This window comes from Neopelma chrysocephalum, unplaced genomic scaffold, assembly GCF_003984885.1.
Source record: "Neopelma chrysocephalum unplaced genomic scaffold, ASM398488v2 Primary Assembly neopelma1_97017, whole genome shotgun sequence".
In the NCBI taxonomy this organism is placed as follows: Eukaryota; Metazoa; Chordata; class Aves; order Passeriformes; family Pipridae; genus Neopelma; species Neopelma chrysocephalum.
In genome coordinates this window covers 2,627,135-2,641,169 of record NW_020925659.1, presented here as the reverse complement: position 1 = coordinate 2,641,169, position 14,035 = coordinate 2,627,135, and the positions used below count along the sequence as shown (strand labels likewise).

At 36.4% G+C, this 14,035-nt stretch overlaps 1 protein-coding gene across 1 annotated transcript; it reads left to right on the top strand.

Moving 5' to 3' along the window:
- Positions 1-8,558: 8,558 nt before the first annotated feature.
- NFIL3 (nuclear factor, interleukin 3 regulated) lies at positions 8,559-12,698 on the top strand. The gene has a single exon (XM_027670987.1). The coding sequence runs from the start codon at positions 8,888-8,890 to the stop codon at positions 10,259-10,261; it is 1,374 nt and encodes a 457-aa protein (XP_027526788.1). The 5' UTR covers positions 8,559-8,887; the 3' UTR covers positions 10,262-12,698.
- The last annotated feature ends 1,337 nt before the right edge of the window (positions 12,699-14,035 follow it).

Sequence of the window (14,035 nt, the reverse complement as noted above, 5' to 3'; positions counted from 1 at the left end):
CCCCCCTGGCAGGTAGGCACGAGACGAGCGCTTTCGTCCGTCCCTTACGTAACGGCGTGATTAAACAAACAAACAAATAAATAAATAAATCGCCATTGCCCAATTCTGTTTTTTGTGGGTTTTTTTAAATTTTTTTTTTTTGTCCCCCAGTCGCCGTGGCTGGATGTTCTGTGCTCTTCTGGGTCATCTTGTGCTCTGTGTGTGTGTGTGTCCTCGATGGGAGCGTAGCTTTGAAAGTTGCTGGCGGCAACTTGGCTTTCGAGATTGGGTGATTGATTGTGGTGTTTGGGGTTTTTTTTTGTTGTTGGTGGTTTTTTGTTTGTTTTTTTTTTTCCTTGGTGATGGCTAAAACGGTTCTCCAAGTGGGTGAAACCAACATCACTGTGCCTGTGACCAAGACACTCCAAACTGAGTACACCAGCCACAGTCTTTATGCTCGTTGTACCTGCCATAGGTAGTAGTAGCAAAGCATTTTAAAAATGTAATATTCTGGGTGACTGCATAAACTTTTTGCTGCTTGATTATTGAGGTCAAGTACGGCTTTGATCGTGAGGCTCTTTTGGAGTTACTGAATGTTAAAAACAACACCGTTGTTAAAAACAACACTTTTTTTTTTTTTTTTTGCTTGTCCTTGTAACTTGAATGATTACACTCAGTTTCATTATGTTCGCTCCTGTGTACGTAACCTACTTTGAGTCATCTTTGCCCTCCTCAGTAATTAATTCAGTCCAGAGCCTCGTTTAAAATATTGCTACGTGCATCACTTCTATGGTCCTTATTCAATCAAAATGTTGACTTTGATAGGAAACTCAAATGAATTTGGGTTTTTTGGGCCAAAGACCTGATTTAAACCAACAGGTTCAAGGACTACTGAATAAACATCCTCAATAACATTGGCACTAACAGTAATTGTTTTAATTCTCACAGATGTCTTCGACTGTTGAAGTGCTAACACTCTTTAGAATATTTTGCTTCTACTTTCCATTTTTATTGACTTAATATTTTTAACTCATGCTCCAAAGGACTCTTAACTAGCTTTTAAAATATCCAGCTTCCTGGATTTGAATCCAAAGCCATCAGTTTCTGCTGTTTCGATGGCTTTTTTTTTTTTTTAAAGAAACTGATCCCAAGGTGTCAAAAAGCTTAGTCTTCCCATGAGCAGTATGAACTTGCATGACCTCCACACAGCTTATCTCATCTTAAGAAGGAACAGTATTTGCCTTGCTTTGCCCAAAATTTGTAGAACATGCATTCTTTCTGTTGCAATAAATTCTAAATAGAGTCTGAGAAAGATACAAGTACCATGCTGCTTTTTTCCAATCCTTTATCTTGAAATAAAACTCTTAAATAAAATAAACCTTTACTTCATTTTAAATTTACTTATTTTAACAAATGGTTATGCAAACTATCCTTATGCAATAGTTTTTTTCCAGACAGCAATCTCACTGCTGTTATAACATCACTGTGATGCAATAATATGAACAATAAAATCCTCTGTTTGAGTCTTATTACACACTGTTAAGCAATGTATCTGACTCATCAGCTTAATTGACTCTTCTAGGTGACCTTGCCATGATCATTACAGCCAGTTATGAGATATAAATGTGCTTAGGCTATGTAATAGAAAAAAAATGCAAATAGATGGCCAATTCCTGCAGTCCATACTAAAAGAATGTGACAGTTGATTTCCGTTTTAGTATTTTACAGTATTAAAACATTATTTTACAGTGTTTGAAAATAATTATTTAAAACATTTTTTAAAAAAAGCCACAAGGTAATGTAACTGTGTAATACTGATGACTGTCAGGACTGTCAAAAATAAAATTGTGTAAGCAAGGACAAGGACATACTTGGACTTGACTAAAAATGTGATAGCAGCAACATTCTTAAAAAAATATATTAGAGGGTAGTTCTGAAATGAGTTATTACTAATGCCACCTCAGATACCCTGTATTTTTTTCCTAATTCACTTGTTGAATTGACCTGTGCCTAAATTAGCATACTATGAGACTGCATCTGGTGACAGATATTAAATAAATCTATTTTCTATCAGAAAAAATGCCTTTTTTAAGATGGAGCTTTTTTCCCATTCTGGAGTTGCTCCACCTTGGTGTAATTTTCAGTCTGTCCCAAAGTATTTGAATAATTAACTAGTTTTTGCTACAGAGGTGTCTGCACAGCAGTTAGCAATATAGGTGCCACTGCTGCAAGACCTCCTTTTACAAGTGGAATGTAACCCAATAAAGAAAATGATGCTCAGCATGGGCAGTGGGCTGGACCATCTCACAGAATTGGAGCTCTAAAGATTGCTATTTCTCTGTTCCATTTGCAGTGAGTGGTAGATAACAACATTTTACATCTGGTGTCTATTTTATATATTTACTTCAGTTGTTATATAACAAGATGCATGTTTAGAGTATCAGCTGGGATTAATTGACATAATTCTGCTGCCTTTAAATAGAGCCATATAAATTTAGGTCAGCTGAAGGTCTGGTCCATGCTTGGGATTTTAAGAACACAGTTCAATAATAGAAAGCCATTTGTTGTCAGAATAATTAATATTTGATTTTGTGGGGGGGTGGGTTATGGTTTGTAACTAGGGCAAAGCTGAGATTGTATTTTCAGAACATGGTTGCTATTAAGTTGTAGCTTTTTGCAATTTAGTTCTTCGTGCTGCCAAGTAGTTATTGAAATGAGAAACATACTGTCATAGTACTGAAACCTTCAGTAATGGTTGTTTCTATTGAGGCTTTATTCAAAATACTGGAAAGTGATATGATATTTAAGTTACATATTTATATGCACGTACTGTATCTATTAGTAATTAAGTATTTACCTAAGTTTTATATACATTTCCTTTACTTCTCTGTTTTAAAGTTTTTCCTGGTGCTTCTAGTAATATTCTTAGATCTTGTTTTGCACCCTTTAAATCAGAACATCAAAGAGCTTGTTTTGGGAAGAGTAAATAGATCTGATAGAATAATACTATCTTCATAAGGAAATGGAAGAAAATATAGGACAAATTTGCTCCTATTAAGCTTGGCCGACCTTTGGAACAACAGCTGCCCTTAATATATGTTTTGTGATCTCCAAATAATAATTTTATTTGCATAATTTGCGTAATTTACCTTTGGTAAGCAGGCTGTACTTTAATGAGTTAATTTGTAGTTATTAAGATAAATAGTAACTTAAGTAATTTTTCTAACAATAAAAGTCTTTTGTAAAGATTACACACGACATCAGCTTTCTGGTAATACAAATGTGCAACATTGTTCTGTGACAATCTTACTAATTTTTTCTTAAATTTGATTGAACGATGTCATAATAAATGATTTCTGATGTTCCCAGTGGATTATGTTCTGTGGACATATCCTGTGGTTTTTTTTTTCTTTCAATAAGATGATCAACATTTTAGCAAAAGTGGGTCATCTTGTACAAAGCTATCATCATCAGTGTTCCACTGACCTAATTACACATCGGTCCTGAAACAGCAAGCGCTTAAGATGTGCATGAAGTTGTAAGAAAAGGGAACTGTGCACAGGATCAATAGTTCTGCATTGCTCCATGCTGTTGTAATGGATTCGTGGTCCTTATGCGTGTGACTGCATAACAGCAGTAATTGGTGGTAATGTTTGTAGTGTAAATGCTTTTTCCCTTCTCCAACTGTGGATAACCTGTCCATCATAGCATAGAATGCCATCACCTAGGTTTTTTCAAAAAGGTTTTAACTTCATTTGCTCTGCATTGTCTAGACCCTTTTGCCCACAAATCTGTCCTAGGGATAATATCAGTCTTTCTGTGGAGCCAGCATTAAAGCTTTTCTTTAACGGGAACGTAATATTACAAACTTTTCTAGATAAAGGGCAAGAAGGAGTGTGTTGAAGGATTTCAGTAGAGATTGGAAATCTTCTTCTCTGTTGGAGAATTTCATGGCATAATTTTTGTCTGTGAGAAGCAGTAGAGATAGAGTATCTCCAAAATTTTTCAGCAGTGTTTAAGCAGGCTGCATATACACCACCTAAGCTTAAACTCAGCCTCCTGTCTCGCGTGTGCAACGAGAATGATATTTTTTTCTGTACCTCGTGAAAGTATCGAGATGGATAGCAACTGTTTTTAGAACACTTGGAAGATAAAGTGCAAACTAGATCCTTCAGTTTTTCAAAATTTGGAATGCAAACTGGTGACTTTGGAATTTATGAACAACTTCTACAGCAGCTCTTCTGGTGTGTAGATAGATACTCAAATTTGATGCACCGTGGCAGAACGGTGGCAGTAATATAATTAATGATACTTGTGCAAAGTATGGAGAACAGCAACTAAAAATAAGCAGAGACATCAATACAAGCTTTTATTGCTTTTCTAGAGTGTGCCACGTAGTGGTGATGGTGATAGATGTGTGTTCTTGTCTAAAAAAAGAAGCTGTACTTCGCTATTATTTCTTTAAGGATTGAGATATATATTTTTTTTTTTGAGGACATGGTGATACAAAAGTGATTTGTATTTGAGCATCCAGTGCTAGAGACGGAATTTCATTTGGTTTCATAGAATCACTTTCAAAATATTAGGGCAGTAGAATAAAACACTTGTTTATTCTAGGATACATTTGAAAAATTACACTTGGAAATAGCATGAATTATTTTGCTAAGTATAAATAATAATATGAAGTTATTCTGTGGGGAAACTTACATACATAGGGAGGACCACATGCATTCTCTAAAGCAGAAATTATTTATGTAATTAAATTACACAGAAGAGAGAAGAAAGATTGTGGGCCTGTCCTTCAACCTTTGAGACATTTCAATTATTACAGTGTGAATACATAAATCCCCAGGATCAGATCTTGAATGTACTATGTTGTCACTTAAGTATTTTTTGAAGTCCATGGATAAATTAACTTTGTGTGATTTCTGCATACATTATTTCTTGCTTCAATAGCATGAGTTCTATACAATAGTCTCATTAATACTTGGATCTGGGATTGTGTTCTGCTTCTGTTGAAACCAATGGCAAAATTGCTGTGGGAGCAAGACTGGCTCTGTAATTAAGTTAATAGGGTCGAGTGTTATTACGTTGTTGAATTGGCACTCAATGCCATTAACATCAACCAACCAAATGTTGGTTTTATAACACTTTATGAGGGAGTGATAAAGCAATTGAAAAATTAATCATAAGGGAAAATATTGGAATTTGAAATGTAGTCAGAGGAATCATTACAGTTCATTAATTTATGTGTAAATACCGATGTTTTCCAGTGGAATTATAAAATTCAAGTGAAGTGAAGTGACTAGTTCCATTGAGGGCATGTTGCCATTATCATCAGATGGAATTTAATTTGTTTACAGACTCAGCATTGGACTGATCCACATGAAGAAGTATTAATAAGCAAGGGGTTTGACTCCTGTTTGTAAAGCAGCAATTCCAGTTGCCATGATATGGAAAGAGTTAAAGATCTATTTCTGTTTTGTTAATTCACTACAGTAATGGCATTAGGTCTAACTGCAGAAATAGCAAACCAGTATGACTATGTCAGTGGGTTACACATCTGTCTCGACAGCTTTACTGATGGACTCTGGCAGAGAGCAAAGTTGAATACTGCGTGCAAAAACATGGTAGTTTTGATACACGCTTAATATTTGCTGTAGATTGCATGCTACTTACGTTCCATCTGTTTGTGCCAGGAACAACGTGTACAGGAGGGAGACTGGCCAAAACAGGAGGAATCAGTGCTACAGTGAGCAGATTGTGTGCTGGAATGGCCCAATCTGCAGATGTCCCGTGGAACAGGGGACGTGAACTCTGCAGCTTGTTGGGCTAAGTGCAGCTCAGTGCTAGTGTTGGGCTTGCAGATACGTTTGGACCTGGAAGTTGAGTTTTTGTTGATGGCCATATTGATGAACTATGTCATTAGTCTGCATTCATTTAAGAAAAAAAAAACCACAAAACCACAATCCAACAACTTTTTGCCAATTATTATTACCATTATTAGTATTTTTCCTAAACCACAATGTTGGACAAACACTAAAGTGGAATCACTTTGAGCTGGAGACCGTTACAGATAGACACAGTCAAAATTCCTATCCTGAAACAGTCTCGTTCAAGACTAAACATATTGCTTTTGTATAGGTATGGTTTCATTCTTCTAAAATACCCACTGATTCTCTAAGTACTTCCTTGCTGTTGCTACCACTTCAAGTAAGTGTAGATGTTCTAGGGTATATGGCATATATGTATAATAATTATGTATACATATTAGTTTCTGTTTTCTAGGAGAATAAACATTTGTATTTGGGTTTGAGTTTAGCTCTCTATTAGTGTTAAAATCAAGAGCTCTGAATTTGTAAGGACCTGAAATTTCACAGAAGTTGTTTTAAACCCTTTTTACTTAAGTGGGAGTTGGCCTAGATGCACGCTAAGAGACAAGTGATGATTTCATGGGTATTCAGCACATGTTACAGTTTCCTGCTGTGCCCCATGTAAGGTGTCTGCAGTTCCTCAGAGACCCACTAGTTTCTCCTGATACAAGTGAATACAGTGTTTGTACTATATCAAGACAATTACAGATCAGTAACCATGCGTTCCCAGTGCTACAGTGTAATGAAATAAAATCCCAGTATTTTTCTATTAGTGTAAAATGATGTTACAGAGACCGAATATTCTACAAATGTGACAAAAGGTCAAGTGACCTTGTCTTCTCTTCTTTTTTTTTTAATTTATTTTTAAATTCTGTGCATTCAACAATGATTTTTTAAAGTATTGAGTTGCAGTAGGTTTAAAATGGAATACATACTAATTGAACCATTGATTACATGTATCAGTAAGATGGGCAAAATGGCTATACAGCTACTTCAGTAAATCAAAATGTACTGAAAGTTTGGACAAACAGATGTTACTTTGTTGTGGGGGCATATGTTTGTTTTTAAACCTGATCCAGCTCTCTTTTTGGCAGAAAACTCCCTTTGACTCCAGTTAGACTTTTGGATCAGGGTCTTACTGTGTAACTGCTTGTGTATTGGAGGTACATTTCTTCTTTCCTAACACGGCAATTTGTGGTGCTGCTTTTGCACTGAAATGTTAGATGCTGTCTTTGGTGTGGCTAGCTTCTTGCTCTTCTTCATTAAGGCTGTATTATCAAAGACAAATAGTTACATGTCAGTAATTAACCACGGATTTTAGGAAATTCTACTTAGTTGTTTTATTAAATGTGTTATTTTTTTTTACGAAAGAAGAGCTGGCATGGTTTGATGGAACAGAACACAGCTTGAAACCTTAGTCTTTATGACCCTGCTTAATTGTTATTACATCACTCACTCCTCTTGGCCTTCTGGAAAAGACAAGAGAAACTGGCAGAATACAATTCATTAATTCTTTTATAACTTTCCTGACTGATAATCTTAAAATTAGTTTAGTTAGTAATTGTAAAAACATTCCCAATAAATAGAGACATTAATATGAAGTGGTTGGGGCAGTTGTTTGTTGTTGTTGTTGTTGTTTTTTGTCAGGGTTTTTTTGGTTGTACAGGCAAGAATGATTACTGACTCAATAGTCAGTTCTATAAAAGCACTTGGCATACTACATTCATTTTACCAGGAACATGACTGACTGTGGCAAATGAGATACTGAGAAGCCTCAGGTGAAGACAAAATGATCTTATGAGAATAAATATTTTTTTTTTTGCATTGAGAGGGACTAAGTATAGCAAAGGCTAATTTAAAAGCTGAGTTCAAATTTAATGATTAGAATGTCTGAAGCTAAAGGTTAGGCTAGTTTTTCCTTATTAATAGTAAGATCTGTAGGTCTAAACTTCCACTTCAGTGCGAACACCGTTTTCTGAAGGTGCACATGCCTCAAAGGTATTAAACTTTACTTTGACATAATAAGACAACTTGCCAAATTAAAATCATTAATTTACTGTTATTTCTCTAATGTATTTTTCAGAACTGATTTTAAAATTTTCTTTGCAAGATACAAGAAATAATTATGTAATACTTTTTTTTGGTCAATATTTTTTTGTTAGGTATTTGCCCAACTTACGTGTGTGGACTTGCTAGTTTGAATTAATATGACTGATCAAAAACACATTTTAAAGTTTCATGTGCATGTATATAAACATTTATATATACATATATACGTATATATTTTTTTATAGAATTCAAAAGCAGCAATTAAATGTTTAATAGCTTTAATAGATAGTGATGGTATTTTAAAACAATAGAAAGCACTCCAGCTTCTCTAAATAAGCTTATGTTATTTTTAATGGATGAAGGACCCAAATATATTGCATTTCGAAGTCACACACCATGGCTGTTTTCAGAAGAGATGCTTTAATGGGAAACAAGATACTTTCCAGTGCTGCTCATCAACATGCCTAGTGTCCTGCAGCATTAAGTGTTGGAGGTCTCAGTTTGGTCAGTGATATCCCGGAAAATTCTGTGACAGTATTACCGTAGGATCAAAACTCAAATACCTTTTTGATTGATTTTTCCTTGGATCATACTGCATTTGTTTTGGAAGCAAATCTGCTACCTAGGTATCATAAAATCTGGAATACTAGTCATTTCAGTGTGTGAATATGAAGTGTGTTCATACAGTAGCAGGTTTAATGAATCAAGTGCTAGTCTAAGCTAGTTATCAAAAGCTACTTTTGTATGTCCTGAACCAGCAATTCCTAAGTAGTAATAAAGTTCTCTATTTATTCCAGGGTTTTAAGAAGATTCCCATTGAATCTGCTAAGAAAATTGATTCTAGACACTTCTGTCTGAGATTATGAAAGAAAAGGAAGAATGTGTGTGGATTTAAAATTACTGTATTTATCAAGTTGTGGAGTAAGAAGTACTGGGGAGATAGCTTTCTCTGTTGCTTACTGTAGATCTACTACAAATTGTTTCTGATGCAGCTGAGAAAAATGCAGACCCTTAAAAAGGAGCACGGACCTGTTGACACAAGTAGCAATGTGGACAAAATCATGGTACTTAAGTCTACCTTAGCAGAAGTGTCTGAAGAGTTGTCTACAAACGAAGATATACTACTTACTGAAGCAAGCAGTGGAAAAAGCAAATCTTCAGCTTGCAGGAGGAAGCGGGAGTTCATTCCAGATGAAAAGAAAGATGCTATGTATTGGGAGAAAAGGCGGAAAAATAACGAAGCCGCCAAAAGATCTCGTGAAAAACGACGACTGAATGATCTTGTCTTAGAGAACAAACTAATTGCACTGGGAGAAGAGAATGCCACTTTGAAGGCGGAGCTGCTTTCTTTGAAGCTAAAGTTTGGTTTAATTAGTTCTGCAGCTTATGCCCAAGAGATACAGAAACTCAGTAGCTCAACAACTGTGTATTTCCAAGATTATCAGAGTTCCAAATCAAATCTTAACTCATTTGTAGATGAACATGAACCATCTATAGTTGGTAGCAGTTGTATTTCTGTCATTAAACATTCTCCTCAAAGCTCAATGTCTGATGTGTCTGAAACATCAACAGTAGAACACACCCCACCGAATCGTATACAAAGCAACTGCAGAAGTCCTGAAAATAAGTTCCAGATTATAAAGCAAGAGCCCATGGAATTAGAGAGAGAGCCAAGAGATGACAGAGGTTCATATAAAGCATCCATATATCCCAACTACATGGGAGCTACCTTTAATGTGTACTCACATTCTCCTCCTCTCTTGCAAGTTAATAGGTCCTCCAGTAATTCTCCGAGAACGTCAGAAACTGATGATGGTGTAGTTGGAAAGTCATCTGATGGAGAAGATGAACAGCAGGTTCCTAAGGGTCCAATTCATTCCCCAGTTGAACATAAAAATGTTCATGCAACAGTTAAAGTTCCAGAAGTGAATTCTTCAGCTTTGCCTCACAAGCTTCGAATTAAAGCCAAAGCCATGCAAGTTAAAGTGGAAGCAATGGATAATGACTATGATGCAACACAGAAATTGTCGTTGCCCATTGACATGTCCTCAAAAAGACATTTTGAGCTTGAAAAACATGGTGCGCAGAATTTGGTGCATTCTTCTCACACTCCTTTCTCGGTTCAAGTGACTAACATCCAAGACTGGTCACTTAAACCAGAACTCTGGCATCAGAAGGAACTCAACGTTAAAATTCAGAGTGGTTGCAAAACTGGAGTTGTTGAAATAAAAGACAACATCTACAATGTCTCTGAGTCAGAGAACCTCTATTTGAAGCAGGGCATAGCAAATTTATCTGCAGAGGTTGCTTCACTTAAAAGACTTATAACCACACAAATCTCTGCATCAGACTCTGGTTAAGTTACTACTGAAAAAAGGCTTATTGTTTTAAAGGATGTCATTTGCAGTAGATCAATATGTTTTGTATGATGCTGAACTTTCACTGGACTTGTGATGTCATTTCACTGTAATGTTCACATAATGTCTGATTGGTGTCTTTTTGTGCACAAATTATTATGAAGACTAGGTTGTGTTATGATCACTATGCCTTGAGTATAGTCAAGTAGCCTGTACAAAGGCTGTATATAGTGAACTTTATTTTCTTTTTGTTCTTCTACTACAAAGCGTGCAAGTTACCAGTTACAATAAAATATTGGTGACAAACACAGAACATCTACTCCAGTTCAGTTGATTTTATGAACTTGTAAATAAGTTGTTAATTAAAAACTGGTTTTTTTCTTACACTGTGCTCAACTTCACGTACATTTTAGGTTTTTACAGCCTAACAACCAAATTACAATTTACAACATGTGTGATCCTTCTGGCCACCTTTTTCCTTAACACGTTTTTTAGAAGAGAAGTAAAGTGATTATTTATAAATGAAACAGTACCAATTTATAGCCTTAGCCTTCTTTAACTTATTTATTAGGAGAAGTTAACCAAAACCCATGCAAATTCTAACCCAGTAACTAAGATCACCAACCTTTTTTTTTTTCTCCTTCAATCTCAGATGAGACAGTAATGAGTTTCCTGAATGTTTTAGTGTGAAAAAACAATTTTTTTCAATATTATAACTTGGTGTTTTAGGTGAAATTAGTTAAGTCAGATTTGTGCATCTGCAAAGTTTTCAAAGCCTTCCAGTGACAGGATCGGACAGCACCGCCTTTGTCAAGGGGTGGCTTGTGTCTGCAAGGGGTGTTGTGGGCAGGGAAAGTCTGCCCCTCTTGCATACCAGCAATCTTTCCACGGTAGACCGTGGGCCACCTGTAGATGAAGGATAAGGCTACTGGATCTGTAAACTCTGAGCTCAAGTAGGCAAACACTTACACAAAGGCTAGGCAATAGCAGTTGCAGAGTTAGAGGGGATCATCTGCTGTTTTAGTTCCCAGTATGGGAAATATTGCAATTTGGTATGAAGTAAGTCTTGCCAGCAATTTGGCCTTGGTTTCAATGGCTTAGTTAACTGAACTGGAATACTCTGGCTTGCTAAAGGGCATTTTGCAAGAACTTCTCAAATGTAAAATAGAGAACTATGTGAAGAACTGCACAATCCAAATACTGCTAGCCCTTCTCAACTTCTGCAGATGACGAGTTCTTCACTTGATGACTGGACAGGGCTGTGGTGATCTTTGTCTTTCAGAACAGCCATGGAACCATGGAGTCTAGAATTGCATCACATATCCTTGGTTTGGCTTACCAAAGTCTTTCATTTTAAAATTAAAAATAAATTCTAAATAGGGCATAGACTTGGCAGAGGTTCTTTTCATGACACTTCCCCCTTCTTTTAACATACTAAGAATCAGACTAACAAATAAGCTTTCTCTGAAAAGGCTTTTTATTGATTGCCATACTGTATAATGAATGGAACCTTTCCATAGGCTTAAAATACTAATTAACAAAATGATATGTAGGTATTGTTTTTTAAATTCATACTTGACTTGAGTGAGAGGAAGTTTGTCAATTTTTTGGGGATATGAAGAGGAGTCTGTGTCACTCCTGATAGCTCTGAAGCTTGGTCCAGCAGTCAAGGCAATGGCAGAACTCCCTGATGTCAGTGAGGCCAGGATTTGATTCTGTGCCTTTTCAGGAGCTGATGATTCAGTTGTGTTCTGGGAGGACCTTCGCACAGAAATCACTGGTACTTTCTGAGCTTTTTTGAGCCTTCTAACTGCTGTGCTGTATTTGTGGCATTCAGAGTTAATAAACTGCTATTCTTTTTTCATGCCTTAATAATACAATAGACCCCATAGCTGGGCTCTGTATGTATTTGGTAATTAACATAGATGACATTTCAATGTTACTGAAAATAAGCTCAGGATTATTGCATGAAATGTAAACATTTGCATTGAATGATGGGGATATGAGACATGAGGCAGTGATTGCTACTGTCTCTTTGCTTGCTAAGTATCTTCTGTAAGCAACAATAAAATTCTTTAAATATTTTGCATATTATTTATCACATGTAATGTGTTCAAGGAGAGGACTTAAAAACTCTCGGTGTTGCCATCTGTGTAAGCCTAGATCTATTGGGTTTTTTTTTCCATTTCTTGTTAGAATTGTTTGTCATAATGGAAGAATGTTGTCCTCTTTCTAGCTCATTATATATTTTGTGTATCTGTTTTGTGCAATTAATACTTAACAGTAATGATGTAGTTAATTTGTTGAAGGATGTCATTGCAAGAAAGTTATAGCATGGAGCTTAGGAGCACAATCAGATGTTATTTATACTCCCTTTATACCTTAGTGTTATGCTTCATTTGAAGAAAGAAATAAATAATTTGTCTTTTGTTCAAAACCAGTTCTAACTACAACATGCTTTTCTATTACGTTCATTGTCATAGTTCAACACAGGGGTGTTATCTGAGCTGATGACTAATGTTCCCGTGCTGAAGTTACTGTTTCTGCAGCTAACATTTGGAATATCTTCCCCAGGCCTTTTAAAGTTACAAAAGGCGGGAGTGTGGGTGGTACCTACAAAGCCCCGTTCTTGGCTGCAGTTGGTGAGCTCTGAGCAGCTCAGCTGCAGTAAATGTGGTGTAGATGGCCTCCTCACCCGGAGGCTCTCACCCTCCTTGCCCATCTTTAGCCTGCTTCCCTTTGGGACATGGTATGGGAAAGACAGAGAGTCACACTGATGGGGGAAGGGAGAGAATGTGGTGGGACCCTCCTCCTCCAACTTTCAGCTGGTACATATTTGTGTATGACCAGAGGAGGTGGAGAAGCTGTGCCCTTCCAACATGCTTTTCCTGCACTGCAGGAAAGGGAATCATCCTCCATGAAAAGAATATCCTTGGCTGGCCATCTAGTCATGGGACATCAGAAGGTTATTTTGAGCACAAAGTGGGCTTTAATCTCAATGGGTATAAACTGGCATAACATCCTCTAACTTACTAAAACTCTTGTAAGCCCAGCAATTAACTGACAAAACAGCATGAAACATGGTGAAAGGGGAATCTTTCTCACGTGAGGGAACATGGATGACTAGAAAGTATCTGAAAAATGACTGAAAAGTGTCTTCAAATGTGAATGCTAAGGAAGGCCACATACAGAAACTGTTAACTCAGAGACTTGCCAATATAAATTGACATTTTTTATGGGAACACCTCAATTACCACGCTAGATTCATTTGGATTGTCCCAAACCTTGCTTTTGATAATTGTTACTGTGGGAAGTTTTAAGAAAAGTCTGTCACAAATGACTGATGATTAGCAAGGTAAGTTTTTTCCTAGTGACATTAACTGGTGGCTAATTAGCACTGTGAAGTGTGAGTATCAGGTCTTTTATCCAAATTCCCTAACTTAATTGTGTATAAACACAGCAATGTCGCCTCATGTTCTATCAACATCAATATTTTGATAAATGTATATATGGGGTGAAATGTGGATATGCCCACACGTATACTGAGCCCATACATTATGATTTTCTGAATACCCTCAAGTTTCTGCTTTCAGTAAAACTTACATATTACATGGGATATATTTAAATTTTATTAATGTTCTGTACCACCTCCTTATTCATGATAGGAGACAGGTTATTGACAATTCCTATTCTTCTCTCATTATTTCAGCTGTTTTCATTACAGCTCTAATGTCTACTTGAGCAGTTTATGAGGGCCAAAAACATTCCTGTGGAACT